Source organism: Microplitis mediator, chromosome 3 (genome assembly GCF_029852145.1).
Source record: "Microplitis mediator isolate UGA2020A chromosome 3, iyMicMedi2.1, whole genome shotgun sequence".
NCBI lineage: Eukaryota > Metazoa > Arthropoda > Insecta > Hymenoptera > Braconidae > Microplitis > Microplitis mediator.
The window spans coordinates 24527644-24544965 of record NC_079971.1 but is presented as its reverse complement, the minus strand read 5'-3'; the positions used below and the strand labels follow the sequence as shown (position 1 = coordinate 24544965).

Below are 17322 nucleotides of genomic sequence, written 5' to 3'. Positions count from 1 at the left end.
TAACTAACAAGACTTCTTTGTCATGTCCAAGATCTAGATCCCGTCTCAATAAAAGATTACAGACATCGCATATTTTTATATATATGTATAAGTACGTATACTACATATATGTGTTATCTGAATAATTATAACCGGGGAAATAATTAATTACAATATTTCGTTATCTCACATTAGTAACTCAGCTTCCATCGTTAACGTTTCTCAGTAGACCATATTCCCCCTTGGATTTGTGTGTTCATCAGTCGTTAACTGTATCTCGTACGGTTCGAATCTCATCTCTTTGTCTCAAACCCTAACTTACCATTCATATAAATATATAAATATATAAGAATATATTTTTTTTTTAAATCATTTTTTTAATCCAAATTTTTAAAATGAACGGAGAAAGTTTCGAACTTAAGGTAATTATTGAATATTTTTATTAATCTATTAATTCATTAATTAAAAATTTTTAATTAATTAATGAATCGTTAATTAAAATTTTTATTTAAGTAATTATATAATTATTAGGCATGGAAAAATTATTAACGATTTTTTTGATTAATCATTAATGATTAATGGTTAATTAATGATTAATAAAATTTTTCGAGTTGTTAATTAATTATTAATTCAAATTTTTCATAAATTAATTGAGTGATAGTCATTAATAAAAATCAATTATTAATGAAAATTTATGCATTAATCATTAATTATATTTTTAGTAATTAATTAAAAAATTAGTGAAATGTCGGCTCGTAATATTGAGGAATTAATTAACTTTTAATTAACTTTTAATCAAATCTTTGAATTAATCATTAATGGAAATTAACTAATTAATGATTAATAAAATTTTTGGAGTTGTTAATTAGTTATTAATTCAAATTTTTCATAAATTAATTGAGTGATAGTCATTAATAAAAATTAATGATTAATGAAAATTTATGCATTAATGATATTATTAGTAATTAATTAAAAAATTGGTAAAATGTCGGCTCGTAATAATAAGGAATTAATTTACTTTTAATCAAATTTTAATCAAATCTTCTGATTAATCATTAATGGAAATTAACTAATTAATGATTAATGAAATTTTTTTTAATTAATGCATTAATTATTAACGAAAAATTTTATCAAACTTATTATGTAATGCTCATTAGTACAAATTAGTGTATTAATGATTAATAATCAGTCAGTATTTTTTTTTCACTGATAAGGATTAATGAGAATTAATCGATTAATTATCATTCAAAAAATTTTTTTTAGGGAGAAACGATGGAAGACAAAAAAGTTCAAGAAAAACGGGGGTTAATTTATCAAGTGAGTGAATTTTTATTTATATATATAGCTATATATATTTATATATATAGAAGACCGTGTCAAAAAAACTGACTATTTGTTCTTTCATTAATGATCTCAAAATTTTGGTCAAGGGTACAAATATAAAGGTCCTGTCAAAATTTGAGCCCTTAATCTTAATATTAAGTCACTAATCCAAATTTTCCAATTTCCGTTTCAATAACAAAGGAAATTTTTTTTTTATTTGGAAATTTACCTATCAGTGCATCAGTGTATCGAAAAGGTCATACATACGTCGGAAATTGAACTCTCTAAATCAAATCTCTCATTTTTTTTTGATAAATTCACTTTTCCAAAAGTTATTCAAATTCATAAGGAAATTCATAATGAATTTTTTATTATTCGACTATTCCGGCAAAACTATAAAATTTATCACAAAAAGTTATAAGACCTTTTTTGTAGATCTTTTGATTTCCTACAAATTATCTCTCACAAAGTTTCCAAAATTCCTGAAAGCTCTTTAGTTATTTGCATTTAAATGTCAAATTGTTCCAAAAAACTGTATTCTGCCCAATTTTTATTCATTATCTCACTATTCTTATATAAACATATATATAATTTTGAAAAATATATATGTAAATTGTATGACTCCAAAATACACTAAATATATATTTTTTTTTTTTATATATAATGATATAGTAAGACGCAAAATTACAGATATGATGATATATATAATAAATATATCATTAAAATGATTATATATATTATGACATATTTTTGAACATAATAGTTTTTTAAAAGGGTGTTAAATAAGTAAAATAAAAATTTACGTAATGTACAATATTATTTATATGCATATATATAAATTAATAATCTTTTGTAATGAGATATGATGTTCATTGGAAGTTGTCTTCTCGGTTTCCCGAGTAAGACTACTTAAGTCTTGTCTTGTTTAACCGGTTTTTGTATATCATATCAGTTTTGTTCAACATTTTTATATCAACCATGTTTTTCCCCCACTTTGTTTCATTATATATATACATATATATGAATAAACGATAGACGAACATTTATTTACGAGAGTGAAACAGGCAATTTGTTATGACAATGTTTGGTTAAAAACATTATGCAAACATATATATTATGTTCAATATATTTGATAATATTATTTTGTAAAAAGTTATCGCGTGACCTCTTAAAAATATCTGTTGTTTTCTTGTATCTTAATTCAATGTTAATTTTGATAAACATTTTTAGGGATTATACAAATACTTTAGCGATTTATTACCCAATGCCTCGATTCATTTACTTATTTATTTTTTAATTACTTTTTTTTATTAATAACTATATATTTTGGTTATGATAATTATTTGAGAAGGTTATTAATGGGCTATTATTTATATAGATTTATTTTAAGAATATTGTCATCGTTTTTTATGAAGAATTTATTTGGATATAAAAGTGACGGCAGTTAAAATTATATAAGTTTTATAATAGGATTTGATTACTTTTTTTTTTTATTTTAATTAGAAGATTAAGTTATACTGAGATAATTAAAATTAATTAGCATATATATATATATACGTAAGTATATATATATGTACGAATTCCATATGAGTAATTATTAAAAATAGATTTCAAATTTTTATTGCTTTTTTGAAGCCAAATATATATGATATATATACGAATTTTTGGACACAAGTACATATATATATATATATATATATATATATATATATATATATTTACTCGTGTAAAAAAAATTCGTATAAAAATGATCGAAAAATGCTCATAATCGTGAACTTCAAAATTTGAGAAAATTTTGAACTTTGAATTAATAATTTTTGAAATTTTAAATATTTGAGTCAAAAAAAATTTTCTGAGTAATTTTCGAGCTTTTTCTAAATGTTTTACGTAAAAATAATTCAATTTGAAAATTCTGCAGGTTTAAAAAACAAAAACAATTCTTTGCAAAATTTTGAACATTTTTGGATTTTTTCATAAGAACTTTTTAAAACCGAGGTCTGGAAATTCAAATTTTGACTCAAGTTCCAAAAATGTTGAATTTTTTTTTTTACATGACAAGATACGATTTTTTTCAAAAAATTATATTTTTCGGTTTAAAAATTTTCCAAAATATGGAAAATGGGAGCAAGTCGATCAGCTTTGAATTTGGGAGGAATAAAAAAATTCTAGTCGAAATGAAAAAAAAATGTTTTAGTGTCAAATATGATGTCTAATTTTGCCTCGGATTCTTTTATATGAATATGTGGTGGTTGGGGGGGGGGGGGGGGTAACTAAGCGAGTAATTAATTTTTGTAGCATTGAAGTGAGTAAAATAAATTTTTCATTATTTAGGAGTAAGTATAAAAAAATGTCTAAAAAAATATATATGTATATTACGACTTTTTTATTTTATATTTTATCTAGTTCCATGAACATAAAAATTGTCAAAAGCCCATCCATCCGGTAGTAAAAAAATAATTATCGATAGCTTACTTCCGTTCTATTTTTTAAACTAAAAATAATAATTTGTTGCGTGGTAATAAATAAATTCGATTAAATTATATACATTTTATTGGTCAATAAAATTCTACAGACCATAAATTTACAATATCCCAAATAGATTTTCAATGTCATTTTATTAAATGTCTAATTATTACTTTTATAGACCTACTCAATAAATGATTAATAAAAAAATATTAATAAATTTTCTACTCTTAACTTTCAATTAAAATCCTGTCTAAACTTTCGATTCTACGTACAAAGTTGCCAAGTACTTTTTTATAGAGAATTTAATTTCCTATAAAATTGTATTTATATAAAATTGTCATATTTTTAATAGTTTAGTCATATTTTTAATTTAAAGCAAAAAAAATACTGAGAGAATTTCTATTTTACCATTTTTACAAACCCGGTACTTAAAAGTCACATTTGTGTGTTATATATCAAAGATATCACAAAAATATAAGAGACCAAATTTATAGAAAATTTAATTTCCTACAAAAAAGTATTCTTATATATTTGTCATATTTTTGATAGTTGACCCACAATTTAAATTCAAAACCAAAAAACTACTGAGAGACTCAAAAGTCTACTATTTCTACAATCCCCCGCTTTGAAATAAAATTTTCATGTTAAATATAAAAGATACGACAAAATGTTTCAAACAAAATTTATAGAAAATTTAATTTCCTACAAAAAAATATTCTTATGAATTTATCATATTTTTGATAGTTGACCCACAATTTAAATTCAAAACCAAAAAATGACTAAGCGACTCAAAAATGCACTATTTCTACAAACCACCTGCTTTCAAATCAAATTTCCATGTTAAATATAAAAGATTCGACAAAATGTTTGGAACAAAATTTATAGAGAATTTAATTTCCTAAAAAAAAGTATTCTTATAAATTTGTCATATTTTTGATAGTTGACCCACAATTTAAATTCAAAACCAAAAAACTACTGAGAGACTCAAAAGTCTACTATTTCTACAATCCCCCGCTTTGAAATAAAATTTTCATGTTAAATATAAAAGATACGACAAAATGTTTCAAACAAAATTTATAGAGAATTTAATTTTCTACAAAAAAGTATTCTTATAAATTTGTCATATTTTTGATAGTTTACCCACAATTTAAATTCAAAACCAAAAAAATACCGAGCGACTCAAAAATCTATTGTTTTTACAAACCCCAGACTTTAAAATCAAATTTCCATGTTATATATCACATATACGACAAAAATATATCAAACCAAATTTATACAGAATTAAATTTCCTACAAAAAAGTATTCCATAAATTTTTCCCTAAACTCAATTCTTCACGCGCTATCCAACTTCAAACATCCAACCAAAACTTTCGTGAATAAAACTGTCAAAATAAAAAATATTAATGTCAATAAATTTCAGATGTCAATGAGTATATTGGCGAATTTCACAATCTTAGGCCCAGCTATGAGCCTAGGATACAGTGCCGTAATTCTGCCCACACTGAGATCGCCGACGACCGATTTGCCAATAACTGATGACCAGGAGTCTTGGATCGGTAACTAAATTACAAAATAATATCAATGACAATAAATAAATATGTATGAATATTTATAATTTTTGTAGCCAGCGCTGCGGCACTTGGTACCCCAATAGGTTGTATGTTGTCTAGTTTAATAATGCGCCGAGGACGACGACTAAGCTTGATGGTGACATCGACCTTCTCGCTGATTGGATGGTTTCTAATCTACATGTCGACGAATTACGATAAACTTGTAGTCGGAAGAGTTATATCAGGTGTAGCGACTGGTTTAGCTTCCGTTCCAGCTACTGTTTATACCGCTGAAATAGCCGGTCCCCTATGGCGAGGAGTTATGGTCACTTGGAGCAGCATCGCCATTGCTCTAGGAGTCCTTCTTGTTTACATATTCGGTTACTTTCTCCAGGTAATAATTTACCACTTAAATCCCACCGCAGATCCTCGATAACTCGATCCCCGTAATAATTTTTCAGGACAATTGGAGACTGCTTGCTTTGATCTGCGGCCTGTTTCCCGCGGCTTCGATCATAATGATGTTGGTTTCGCTGCCAGAGTCCCCGGTCTGGTTGAGGGACAAAAACCGTCTCGACGAGGCCCGCGTGGTGATGAAGAAGTTCCGCGGAGTGCCGAAGGATCAGCCCACGACGCCATTGATCGAGCAGGAACTGAACCGCCCGCGGAATCAGCTGGCGCCCGAGAAACGTTCGCTGATGAAAAATCTGGGGAAAACCAGTTCGTTGAAGCCGTTTTTTATCATGATGGCTTTCTTCTTCTTCCAGCAGTTCTCTGGTGTCTTTGTCGTGGTATTTTACGCGGTCGATATCACCAAAGAGGCGGGAATTGAAATGAACGCATATTTGGGCGCCATTCTGATCGGAATCACCCGACTCGCGGGTTCGATTCTGGTGGCATGTGGCTCCAAGAAGTGGGGAAGACGGTTACCGTCAGTGATATCGGGTGTCGGGATGACCGTTTGCATGGGACTACTGTCTGTTTATCTCTTCTTAACTGACCGCGGGCATACGATTGGCGACCGCGGTTTCATTCCGGCTATTTGTATCCTCGCTTATATATTCATGAGCACCATCGGGTTCTTGACGCTTCCGTTCGCGATGGTGGGCGAAATATTCCCCTCTAAGGTCAAGGACGTACTTTCGGGTCTCACTGTCTGCTCGGCTTACACTTTTAGTTTCGTTATTGTCAAGTGCTACCCGGATATGCACAAGGCGATGGGCGGGCATGGGGTCTTTTTGTTTTTCGCGGTTGTTTCGCTGATGGGGACCGTTTTTGTGTTCATGTGCCTGCCGGAGACGAAAGGCAAGACGTTAAATGAGATTGACGAACTGTTTTCGAGGAAGAAGATGAATGGGGTTGGGAATAAAGAGAAAATGGTGATGATGAAAGATATGACGAGCGCTTGAGCGAAAATGGGGGTGACAAATATTTTATTTTTGAAATTTTGATGATCAAATATTTTTTTTTTTTTTTTTGACGGGTGATTCTGGTTTTTATGAAAATTTAAAAAAACGCGGGAATAATTTTTAAAAGGGAATTTTTGAAATTTTGATGACCAAATATTTTTATTTTTTTGGCGGGTGATTTTGATTTTTTATGAAAATTTAAAAAAACGCGGGAATAATTTTTAAAAGGGAATTTTTGAAACTTTGATGACGATCGAATATTTTTTTTTTTTTGACAGGATTCTGGTTTTTATGAAAATTTAAAAATACGCGGGAATAATTTTTAAAAGGGAATTTTTGAAACTTTGATGACCAAATATTTTTTTTTTTTTTTTTTTTTTGACGGGTGATTCTGATTTTTTATGAAAATTTATAAAAACGCGGGAATACTTTTTAAAAGGGAATTTTTGAAACTTTGATGACCAAATATTTTTTTTTTAACGGGTGATTCTGGTTTCTATGGAAATTTAAAAAATCGCGGGAATAATTTTTAAAAGGGAATTTTTGAAATTTTGATGACGATCAAATATTTTTTTTTTTTTTTGACAGGATTCTGGTTTTTATGAAAATTTAAAAAAACGCGGGAATAATTTTTAAAAGGGAATTTTTGAAATTTTGATGACCCAATATTTTTATTTTTTTGGCGGGTGATTCTGATTTTTTATAAAAATTTAAAAAAACGCGGGAATAATTTTTAAAAGGGAATTTTTGAAACTTTGATGACCAACTATTTTTTTTTTTACGGGTGATTCTGATTTTTTATAAAAATTTAAAAAGACGCGGGAATAATTTTTAAGAGGGAATTTTTGAAATTTTGATGATCAAATATTTTTTTTTTATTTTTTTGACAGATGATTCTGGTTTTTATGAAAATTTAAAAAAACGCGGGAATAATTTTTAAAAGGAAATTTTTGAATTTGAAGGAAAAATTTTTTTTTTAGTTTTTTAAAATTTTGGTCATCAGGGGGATAAATATTGAAATTAGACGGATTCTCAGAGTAAAATAAATCGTTAGCTTTGATGGAAAACCCGAGGAAATGTAAACAAGTTGATATTAAGATTTAAAACTGCCGATACATAGACAAGTATTTTTGAATTTTATTTTTCGGAATTTTAAACGACAAATAAATATTTAGATTTGCGATTTATTTATACTTTTATATATATTTTTATTATCTTAATAAAATAAAATTATTAAAGTAGTGATTAAAAAAAAATAAATGTATTTTTTGGACTTTATTCAAAAATTCCCGGTATTAAAATTTTCCCGCTCAAATTGACGGCTCTCTATTCCGATAAATATTTTTATATTTTTGGGTTTGACTGAACAATTTTAAAAATAAACTCAATATTTGTCACTCCGATACTTAAAAGACTGCATTATTTTCAAACAAATTTTTTTTTACACAAACATTATTTAGAACAAAAAAATCTAAGCCCTTAATTAAAATTTTAAAAGTCGGCTCGGACTGAAATTAATTGTCAATTTTAACGAACTAAAAATTTTTTGAAAATTATAAAAAATGACTTTGAGGTAAAATGGGCCTGAGTCTGAAATTAATGAATAAAAAAAAATTGAAGCCCTTAAATATGATTTCAAATGGCCGCTGAAATAAAATAAAATTAGCCGTGAAAAAAATTATTTTATTAAATTAATTGTTAATTTTAACGGACTGAAAATATGTGATTATTATCGATCATATATATGCTAGATAAATTTGTAGATAATTAAATTAAAAACATAAAAAATATTTAAATTATTTATTTATTTGTATTTTATTTAAAAATAATCGTAACTTTTAAAATTTTAAATTTATCACTTCGTTCCTTGATATATTTTTTTTAGCCCAAGTAATTATCGAAAAAATGTCCCTTTAATTTTTTAATGTAACTTTAAAAGTTTACCGGGGGTGGATGATTTTATAATTATTTGTTATTTAAAATAAACTTTCACCTCCGTACGACTCAAAAAATATCTCAACTCTGACCCACAGATTTTGCTCAGCGGGCTTTTGGTCTAGATTATTTTCCGCCCGGCTGTTTTATCATCAAGCCCAGATAATTATTTAATTATTTAAATTAACACTCAGCGACTAAAAATATTTATTTCGTATTTTGAGTCGCGATAAATTATCACCGAGCTTTTAAAATTATTCATCAGGGCTTTTTTTTACCGTATGCTAAATAAATTTACCAGCCTTCCATATAAATACCCATACATACATACATATACATTAGACTGATTCAAATAAATCGATGAATTTTTTTTTTTCTTTATTGTATCGAAAATATTGTTGGAAATGACGAAAAAAAAATACTGTGAAAGTTTGAGCTCTTAATATTAATATTAACAACTGCCGCATCGCAATTTCCTATTTCCCGTTTAAATAACATGGGAAAATTTATGTTTTAAGCTTTGGAATTTTGTCGCTCACGGTGGGACCAATACTTTTAAATGTTCAAAACATATTCTTATGGGAAATTCGACGCTCTACAAAAAAGGTCTCTTATAATTTTTCGATATTTTTATTTCTCCAAAAGTAATTCGAAGTTAAAGTTAGATTGACGATAAATTTTCACATTTTTGAAATTTTTTGACGCAACCATCAACTTTATCCGAAAATTTTAAAGGACATTTTTTGTAGAGCATTTTATTACCTACAACTTATCTCAGAGAAAATTTTCCATATTTCTCATAAGTCGTAACTTATTCGCAATTAACTGAAAATTTTCTTAAATAATTTAAATTTTGTTGCTTAAAATTAATTATATTAAATTTTCAGTTAATTGCGAATAACTTACGACTTATGAGAAATATCGAAAATTTTCTCCGGGATAAGTTGTAGGTAATAAAATTCTCTACAAAAAATGTCCTTTAAAATTTTCGGATAAAGTTGATGGTTGCGTCAAAAATTTAAAAAAATGTAAAAATTTATCGTCAATCTAACTTTAACTTCGAATTACTTTTGAAAAAATAAAAATATCGAAAAATTATAAGAGACCTTTTTTGTAGAGCGTCAAATTTCCCATAAAAATATGTCTTGAACATTCAAAAGTATTGGTCCCACCGTGAGCTACAAAATTCCAAAGCTTAAAAAATAAATTTTCCCATGTTATTTAAACGGGAAATAGAAAATTGCGATGCGGCAGTTGTTAATATTAATATTAAGAGCTCAAACTTTCACAGTATTTTTTTTTCGTCATTCCCAACAATATTTTCGATATAATGAATGAAAAAAAAATTAGTCGATTTTTTTGAATCAGTCTAATATACATAGGGGAGGGTGGGGCAGAGCGGCCCCCCTAAGCCAATTATTATTTTTTGTGGCTTTCAACCATAAGATCACTTTACTTTTGTCCTACTTCGAACAAATTTATGGACATTTTGCCAAAATTCTGAAAAAATTTTTTTTTTTTTTTTGTGGGGCAGAGCGGCCCCCCTTCAAAAAGTGATAAAAAAATTTTTTTTGTCGTTTTTTTTGTTTTTTAAATTGTTTTCATCATTAAGAATGTATTTCTTTCTCTTGACAACTATTTTTGGTTTTATATTACTCAAAAAAAATTTTTTAAAGCGTAAAAAATCGTTTACTCTCGATTACCTTAATTACTAATTGTTATTTAATAAAAAAAAAAATCAATTCTATAATTTTACTTTATTTCAAAAATTTATCAACTAAAAAAAAAAATTTAATTTTTATAAATTTGTAGTGACCAAATTTGCCTCTTACATAAAGAAACGGCCGAAAAATATGAAAAAATAATTTTTTTGGAAGTTTCGGCTGGTCCATTTTGCCCCAGGTGTTATGCGTAGGGCTAGAAATGTGGAATTATAATAATTTTTTTTTAATTTGACGATAAAAATATGAAAAAATCACTTTTTCAAAATTTTGGGCTTGTCCATTTTGCCCCAAATGTCATGCGTAGGGGTAAAAATGCGCAAACATATCGGATTTATAGTAATTAGTCGAAAAAAAAAAAAAATTTTTTTTGGTCAAAATTTCAGGGGGGCCGCTCTGCCCCACCCTCCCCTACATATATATCGATATTATAAAAATCTAAAATAAACCTACTAGTAGACAGTCGATTGAGTTTTTTTGTTGGTTGGACACCTGACCAACTCGATATCCAGCAAACTCTGGTGATTAACGTGAGACAGCTGTTGCCTAAAAATATTCATCGGCTACACTGGAGATCCGAGACACGCAATCTGTCGACGAAATATGATTAAGTACTCAATGTACATATTCATAAGCAACCACCAGCCACAGACAACCCAATCAGCAGACTACTCAATCGTCTTCGTTTTTTGGCTGCTCTTTTAATAGTCACCTCAGCCTTTTTTTAAACCTCCCCTCGTCATCATCATCATCATTATCACCACAATCACCACCGCCACCACGTACTTTCGGCCCTGTCGTATTTTTATACCTACCCAAGGCCAAGGATTCCTTACCAAGGACTTGTGTCACGAATGTGTTCGTATTTTTATCTTTTATCTTATTAATTATACCTATATATTTATATATATATATGATGAAGCAGCTTAAAATAAACAAAATGACTCGCTAGTAATTTATAATATTTATAATAATTTTTATTATTTAAATTTTCTTATAATAAATAAACTATGACAACAGTTGTGTTAATTAAATAATAAAATAATAATGTACAACAAATAGATAATATGAAATTAAAAAAAATTATTAATATTATTTTTAATCAACAATCAACAATTTTTAATAAATCTTATTAATTAATAAAGTGAAAAATAACTTTCGTAAGTGCTTTCAAAATTTTCAGTTTTTTATTTTCAAAATATAGTTTTATTTGATCAAGTTTATAATTATTATTATTATTATTATTAATATGTTTATTTATTTAGGAAACTGAAAATTTATAAAAGCACAGGATTTACTTAACTTATGATCTATATATTTATTAAAATTAAGTTCATTCTTTTTTCTCTCGTCTCAGAAGAAATAAATTATTTATTAAGTAATTCACACATGATGACGGCGAAAATTTAACGATGAATAAATGTTATATGAATGAATTATATATATGTATATATATAATTTTTTTTTCGGAAAAAAATACTTAGATATGATCATATATGACCATTGATCATATATCTTGATTTATGGATAAATATGATCATATATGATATATATTTGTGTGCCTGATCAGGTTCATATTTATATCTGATCATATATGATCATACTTAAGTAGGTTCTAATAAAAACCTGATCATATTTCATTTCAGGTATGATCATATTTTTTATGCCTGCGCAGTTTCAACTCATATATGATTTATGACATCAGTTATGATCATATCTGATCATATGTGGTCATATGTGATCAGGTTTGATCATATTTAATCAGGTGTGATCATATATGATCAGGCTCACTTCCATATGGACCATACCTGATCATACATTGTCATATATGAGCAGGTATGGTCATATATGATCAGGTGTGGTCATATATAATCAGGTGTGGTCATATATAATCAGGTGTGGTCATATATGAGCAGGTGTCATCATATATAATCAGGTTTACATCCATATAGGCCATACCTGATCATATGTGATCAGGTTTGATTATATGTAATCAGGTGTGGTCATATATGAGCAGGTGTCATCATATATGATCAGGTTCACATCCATATAGGCAATAACTGATCATATGTGATCAAGTTTGGTCATATATGATCAGGTGTGACCATATATGAGCAGGTGTCGTCATATATGATCAGGTTAACCTCCATATAGGCCATACCTGGTAATATGTGATTAGGTTTGGTCATATATGATCAGGTGTGACCATATATGATCAGACTCATATCCATATAGGCCATACCTGATCATAAATGGCCATATATGAGCAGGTATGGTCATATATGATCAGGTGTGGTCATATGTGAGCAGATATCGTCATATAATCAGGTTCAAATTCATATAGGTCATATCTGATCATGTACAATATAAAGTAAAATCGTACATTAATTGGAAATTGATCAGATATGATCATATATTGTTACATATGATCACATGAGATTTAAACTTATAAAGTCTCATTATAAATATGATAATGCCTGATAAGGTTTAGAACATGATGATATATGATCATATCCGAGTATTTTTATCTGAGTATATATAATATATAAAATTAAAAACTAAAACAGTCATGGATCAATGAATAAAAATCATTGATAATTGAAATAAAATTGGCTAATTTACATCTAATAATTTCATTTAGATAATTTCTTTGAGCCTTCATTTTAAGTAAATGCATCATTTAATATATAAAAATACATATATGTGTATATATATATTTTTATATATATATTAATATTTGTATTTAACTTCATCGTCTCTCAAACCTGAAGTTAAATGTAACTTTTGGTAACGCTAGACTTCCGACCGGTACTTTGTACACTTGATTTTCCACCGGAAGAATCGTGAAATTTTTTAGGACACTCGCGAGGACTGAAAAACTCACGTAATGTACTAATTTGTAGCCCATGCAAGACCTTCTGCCACCGCCGAACGGAAGAAAGTACTCTGGCTTGAGGATTTTGTTCTCGGAAGTGATGAATCTCTGGGGATCAAACGACTCTGGGTCCTTCCACAATTCCTTGCTCATGTTCAGCTCGTAGTTGTTCAGGAAAATGAAAGTGTCCTTTTCGACGCTGAATCCTGTAACACACGAGCAATTAAGTGCCTGCTCTAAACCGCGAAAAACAGCCACCGATTCAAAATTAGCAAAGAAACTTACCAGCAACAGAACTGTGCTTGTTCGCGACATGGGGCACAATCGGGCTGGCGACGAGTCTGACGGCTTCCAGGATGATCCCTTCGACATACGGAAGACTTTTCTTGTGCTCCAGCCCAACAGTGTTCTCAACAATGTGCAGCGAATCGATTTCCTTCTGCGCCCGTTCCTGGACATGCCGATGATTGACCAAAAATCCAAAGACTTTGACCAGCAGGTTCCCGATCGCAGCATGACCGCCGATTATGTCCTCCAGGGCATACAGGGCAGTGTCCCAGGACATCTCAGGTGAAGCCTTGCTCTGTATATGCTCGATCAAATTGTCCAGATAACAGGCCTCCTCACTGCTATCACTCACTGGCGCCCAATTCCGTCTCCTCTCGCTGACGATCTTATCGACGACGAACTCCCTGATCTCGTGGGTATATTCCGCGACTTGGTCCAGGTTTTTGCGGTGGAAGGGCATCAAGAATGGTAGAAAATCGGCAGCGTATCCCTGGTTTACTTCCCAGAAGACCCCGTCAAAGTTTTCAATCATCCGACGAAAATCGTTGTCCGACCAATCAAATCGTCTTGCACAGAAGTAACCGGTGAATATATTGGCGCATGTGCTAAGTACCAGTGGTTTGACCGCGACCTTCATCGTATCGAGTGGTCTGTCAAGGTGAGCCAACAGGTTTTCCACTTCCGATGCAATCATTACATTCAACTCGTGGTACCTGTAAGTGAGGGCACGCGGGAATGTATGGTTGCGGAGCATCTCGCGACGAGATTTCTGCAGCTCTGTCCAATCTGAGAAGGCCAATGCTGAAAAATAATTAATATAAAATATAATTAATCACTTAAATAAATAAATAGGCATAAAAAATAAATTAACATTGCAGTCAAATAAAATTGTACACTTGGAATTTTGGGATCACATTACACTTGAGTAGTTTTCTTGTTATTTTAAAATTGCAACGGCATTGAAATACTTTTTATTTTTTTCAATGTCATCGATACTCGACGCCGGTTACAATTTAAAACAATTTGTTATCATGTTTTCTGTGTTAACAGAATTAGATCACGGAATTTTGTCAAAAAAAAAAAAACCGCGTAATTAATAGAGAATTTTTTTTTTTTATCGACGCGAGTCATTACCGATAAATCACCTCAGGTTGTAAGAAATAATTTTAAAAAAATGATAATTGGATACTTACAGTTGCCTTTGTCGCCACCAAAAAGTCGGTTGTATCTCACAAAATTTGGGCGTGAGTCAAAATCGTAATTTCGAGTGAACAAAACCTCTTTGATATTATCAAATCCATTAACAATAATGCACGGAAGTGAACCGAGTTTTATTTTAATCACCTGGCTGTTGTATTTTTCAGCGAGTACACTAAATGCCTTGTAGGGCACGTCGTATTTCGCGAGGATGTAAAGCGATCCCAGAATCGGCCAGGGCTCGGGACCGGGAGCTTGCTTGAGAATTTCGATTCTGTCACCCCGATTGATGTAAACGCGGGCGCGTGTCTTCTTTTTTTTGGCTCTGGCCTCGCGGTCGATCAAAATTAGGACGAAAACCGCGAGAGCTCCGACCAGGAGCAAATAAGTCGTAACACTGATCATGTTTAGTACAGTCATTACTTTTTTAAAAATACTGATTAACTTTTAATTTTGTTTTGGATTTAATGTAAATCGTTGAGAAGCTTCGATTATTAAACGAAAGTGGTTCGGTTTAGTCGTTAATAGTTTCGAATTGAGTAGCGCGTCTCCAAACAGTTTGACGATCGTACTCGGTCTGAGGATTGGATGGTTACCGGCTACCTTATATACCAACTCAATGTAGTCAGCACATTTACGTCGTTGCTCACCCTATACATATGGATTCGTGAGACACGGACGACAGGACACGGAGACTACTGACTTTATATGAGGTGTGTCGTACCTCATCAGACACCGAATTCAAGACCAATTGAGATACAAATCACTCTTTTTATTATTCAAATTTTTTTATGATTACGATATATGTAGATATATGGGGTAGTGAAAATTTTTTTGGATTTTTTTTTTTTTTTAAAAGGTCATAATTGATTTTTTTTATAGAAAGCAATTTTTTGATTATTATTTGGAGTGGAAAATTTTTGACATTTTTTTGGAAAACAAAAATTTGGGTGACTTTTTTTTGAAAAATGTTTTTTAGGTGAGGAGGTTTTTTTAATTGTTTTGAGGGAAAAAAATTTTTGAAAGATTTTTTTTTTGACATTTTTTTGGAAAATTAAAAAAAATTATCTGGGATACTAGAAATTTTTTGAAAACGTTTTCAATCGTTTTTTTAAATTTAAGAAATTTATTTTTAATTATTTTGAGGGAAAAAAATTTTTGAGATTTTTTTTTTTGACATTTTTTTGGAAAATTAAAAAAAATTATCTGGGATACTAGAAATTTTTTGAAAACGTTTTCAATCGTTTTTTTAATCTTAGAGAAATTTATTTTTAATTATTTTGAGGGAAAAAAATTTTTGACATTTTTTTTTTTTGACATTTTTTTGGAAAATTAAGAAAAATTTATCTGGGATACTAGAAATTTTTTGAAAACGTTTTCAATCGTTTTTTTAAATTTAAGAAATTTATTTTTAATTATTTTGAGGGAAAAAAATTTTTGAGATTTTTTTTTTTGACATTTTTTTGGAAAAATAAAAAAAATTCTCTGGGATACTAGAAATTTTTTGAAAATGTTTTCAATCGTTTTTTTTAATCTTAAAGAAATTTTTTTAATTATTTTAAGTGAGAAAAAAAATTTTGGAAGATTTTTTTTTTGACATTTTTTTGGAAAATTAAAAAAAATTCTCTGGGATACTAGAAATTTTTTGAAAACGTTTTCAATCGTTTTTTTAATCTTAGAGAAATTTATTTTTAATTATTTTGAGGGAAAAAAATTTTTGAAAGATTTTTTTTTTGACATTTTTTTGGAAAAATAAAAAAAATTCTCTGGGATACTAGAAATTTATTGGAAACATTTTCAATCGTTTTTTGAAATTTAAGAAATTTATTTTTAATTATTTTAAGTGGGAAAAAAAATTTTGAAAGATTTTTTTTTTGACATTTTTGAAAAAAATTTTTTTTTTTTCAGATTGAATAGGGGTAAAAATTATATATGTTGAGTTAAAAAAAAGTGAATTTATATATTTGTAAAATTTAATTAAAAATATGATGATTTTTTTTTTCATTTTTTTGAAAATTACAATTTTTGGTTTAAAAAAAAAAAAAAAATATTCATAGTTGAAATTCGTAATTTATTATTTCTAAAATTATTTGTAAGAAATCAAAGTACAAAATTTCGTAAAATTTTTCAAAAATTTCACTTTCAAAATTTTGACTACAACGGTACCGTTTTTGGCCACTTTCGGTCCAGTTTTTGACACGAAAAATTAAAGTAAAATAATTAGTAAAAGTCTTAATGACTAAATTTCAAAAATATCTTCAACGATTCTTTTACCCCATTATAAAAAAGTAAATTTTATTTTACACTTTTTCATTAATTAAAATAAAGTATCAAATGTCAAAAAATGTGGCAGTGTAACTTCTACCCTAATTATACCCAACTATCAATGCGTGTAAAATGAATCCAATAATTTTCATTTAAAAAAAATCTTTTGACTGAAGAAAAAAAATTAAAAGTAATAATTATTGTCAAAAAAAAATATATAACATTTACTTGTCGTCCCATTTAGCCTCCCCTATATTTATATATTGCCGGTTTTTCGGACACGTCTCGGTATGTAATGTACTCGTATTTAAAA

General features: G+C 28.8%; 2 protein-coding genes across 2 annotated transcripts; one reads left to right on the top strand and one right to left on the bottom strand.

The window, feature by feature from the left end:
* The first annotated feature begins 193 nt into the window (after positions 1-193).
* LOC130666023 (facilitated trehalose transporter Tret1-2 homolog) lies at positions 194-11506 on the top strand. Its single transcript, XM_057466661.1, has 5 exons — positions 194-401; positions 1243-1296; positions 5190-5325; positions 5394-5713; positions 5781-11506. Exons 1-5 carry the CDS (start codon positions 375-377, stop codon positions 6726-6728), a joined length of 1485 nt encoding a protein of 494 aa, XP_057322644.1. The 5' UTR covers positions 194-374; the 3' UTR covers positions 6729-11506.
* Positions 11507-11652: 146 nt separating this feature from the next.
* LOC130666021 (cytochrome P450 307a1-like) lies at positions 11653-15335 on the bottom strand. The gene is made up of 3 exons (XM_057466660.1): positions 14741-15335; positions 13545-14348; positions 11653-13465 (listed from the first exon to the last, which is right to left on the bottom strand). The coding sequence occupies exons 1-3, from the start codon at positions 15162-15164 to the stop codon at positions 13134-13136; spliced, it is 1560 nt and encodes a 519-aa protein (XP_057322643.1). The 5' UTR covers positions 15165-15335; the 3' UTR covers positions 11653-13133.
* Positions 15336-17322: the final 1987 nt, after the last annotated feature.

Excerpts from the sequence above, each read along its gene's own strand:
- LOC130666023 (XM_057466661.1), top strand. The coding sequence starts at position 375 with ATGAACGGAGAAAGTTTCGAACTTAAG. Across the intron at positions 402-1,242 it reads GAGAAAGTTTCGAACTTAAG|GGAGAAACGATGGAAGACAA; the intron begins GTAATTATTGAA and ends AATTTTTTTTAG. Across the intron at positions 5,714-5,780 it reads TATTCGGTTACTTTCTCCAG|GACAATTGGAGACTGCTTGC; the intron begins GTAATAATTTAC and ends ATAATTTTTCAG.
- LOC130666021 (XM_057466660.1), bottom strand. The coding sequence starts at position 15,164 with ATGACTGTACTAAACATGATCAGTGTTACGACTTATTTGCTCCTGGTC. Across the intron at positions 14,349-14,740 it reads TGGTGGCGACAAAGGCAACT|CATTGGCCTTCTCAGATTGG; the intron begins GTAAGTATCCAA and ends ATTATTTTTCAG. Across the intron at positions 13,466-13,544 it reads CAAGCACAGTTCTGTTGCTG|GATTCAGCGTCGAAAAGGAC; the intron begins GTAAGTTTCTTT and ends CGTGTGTTACAG.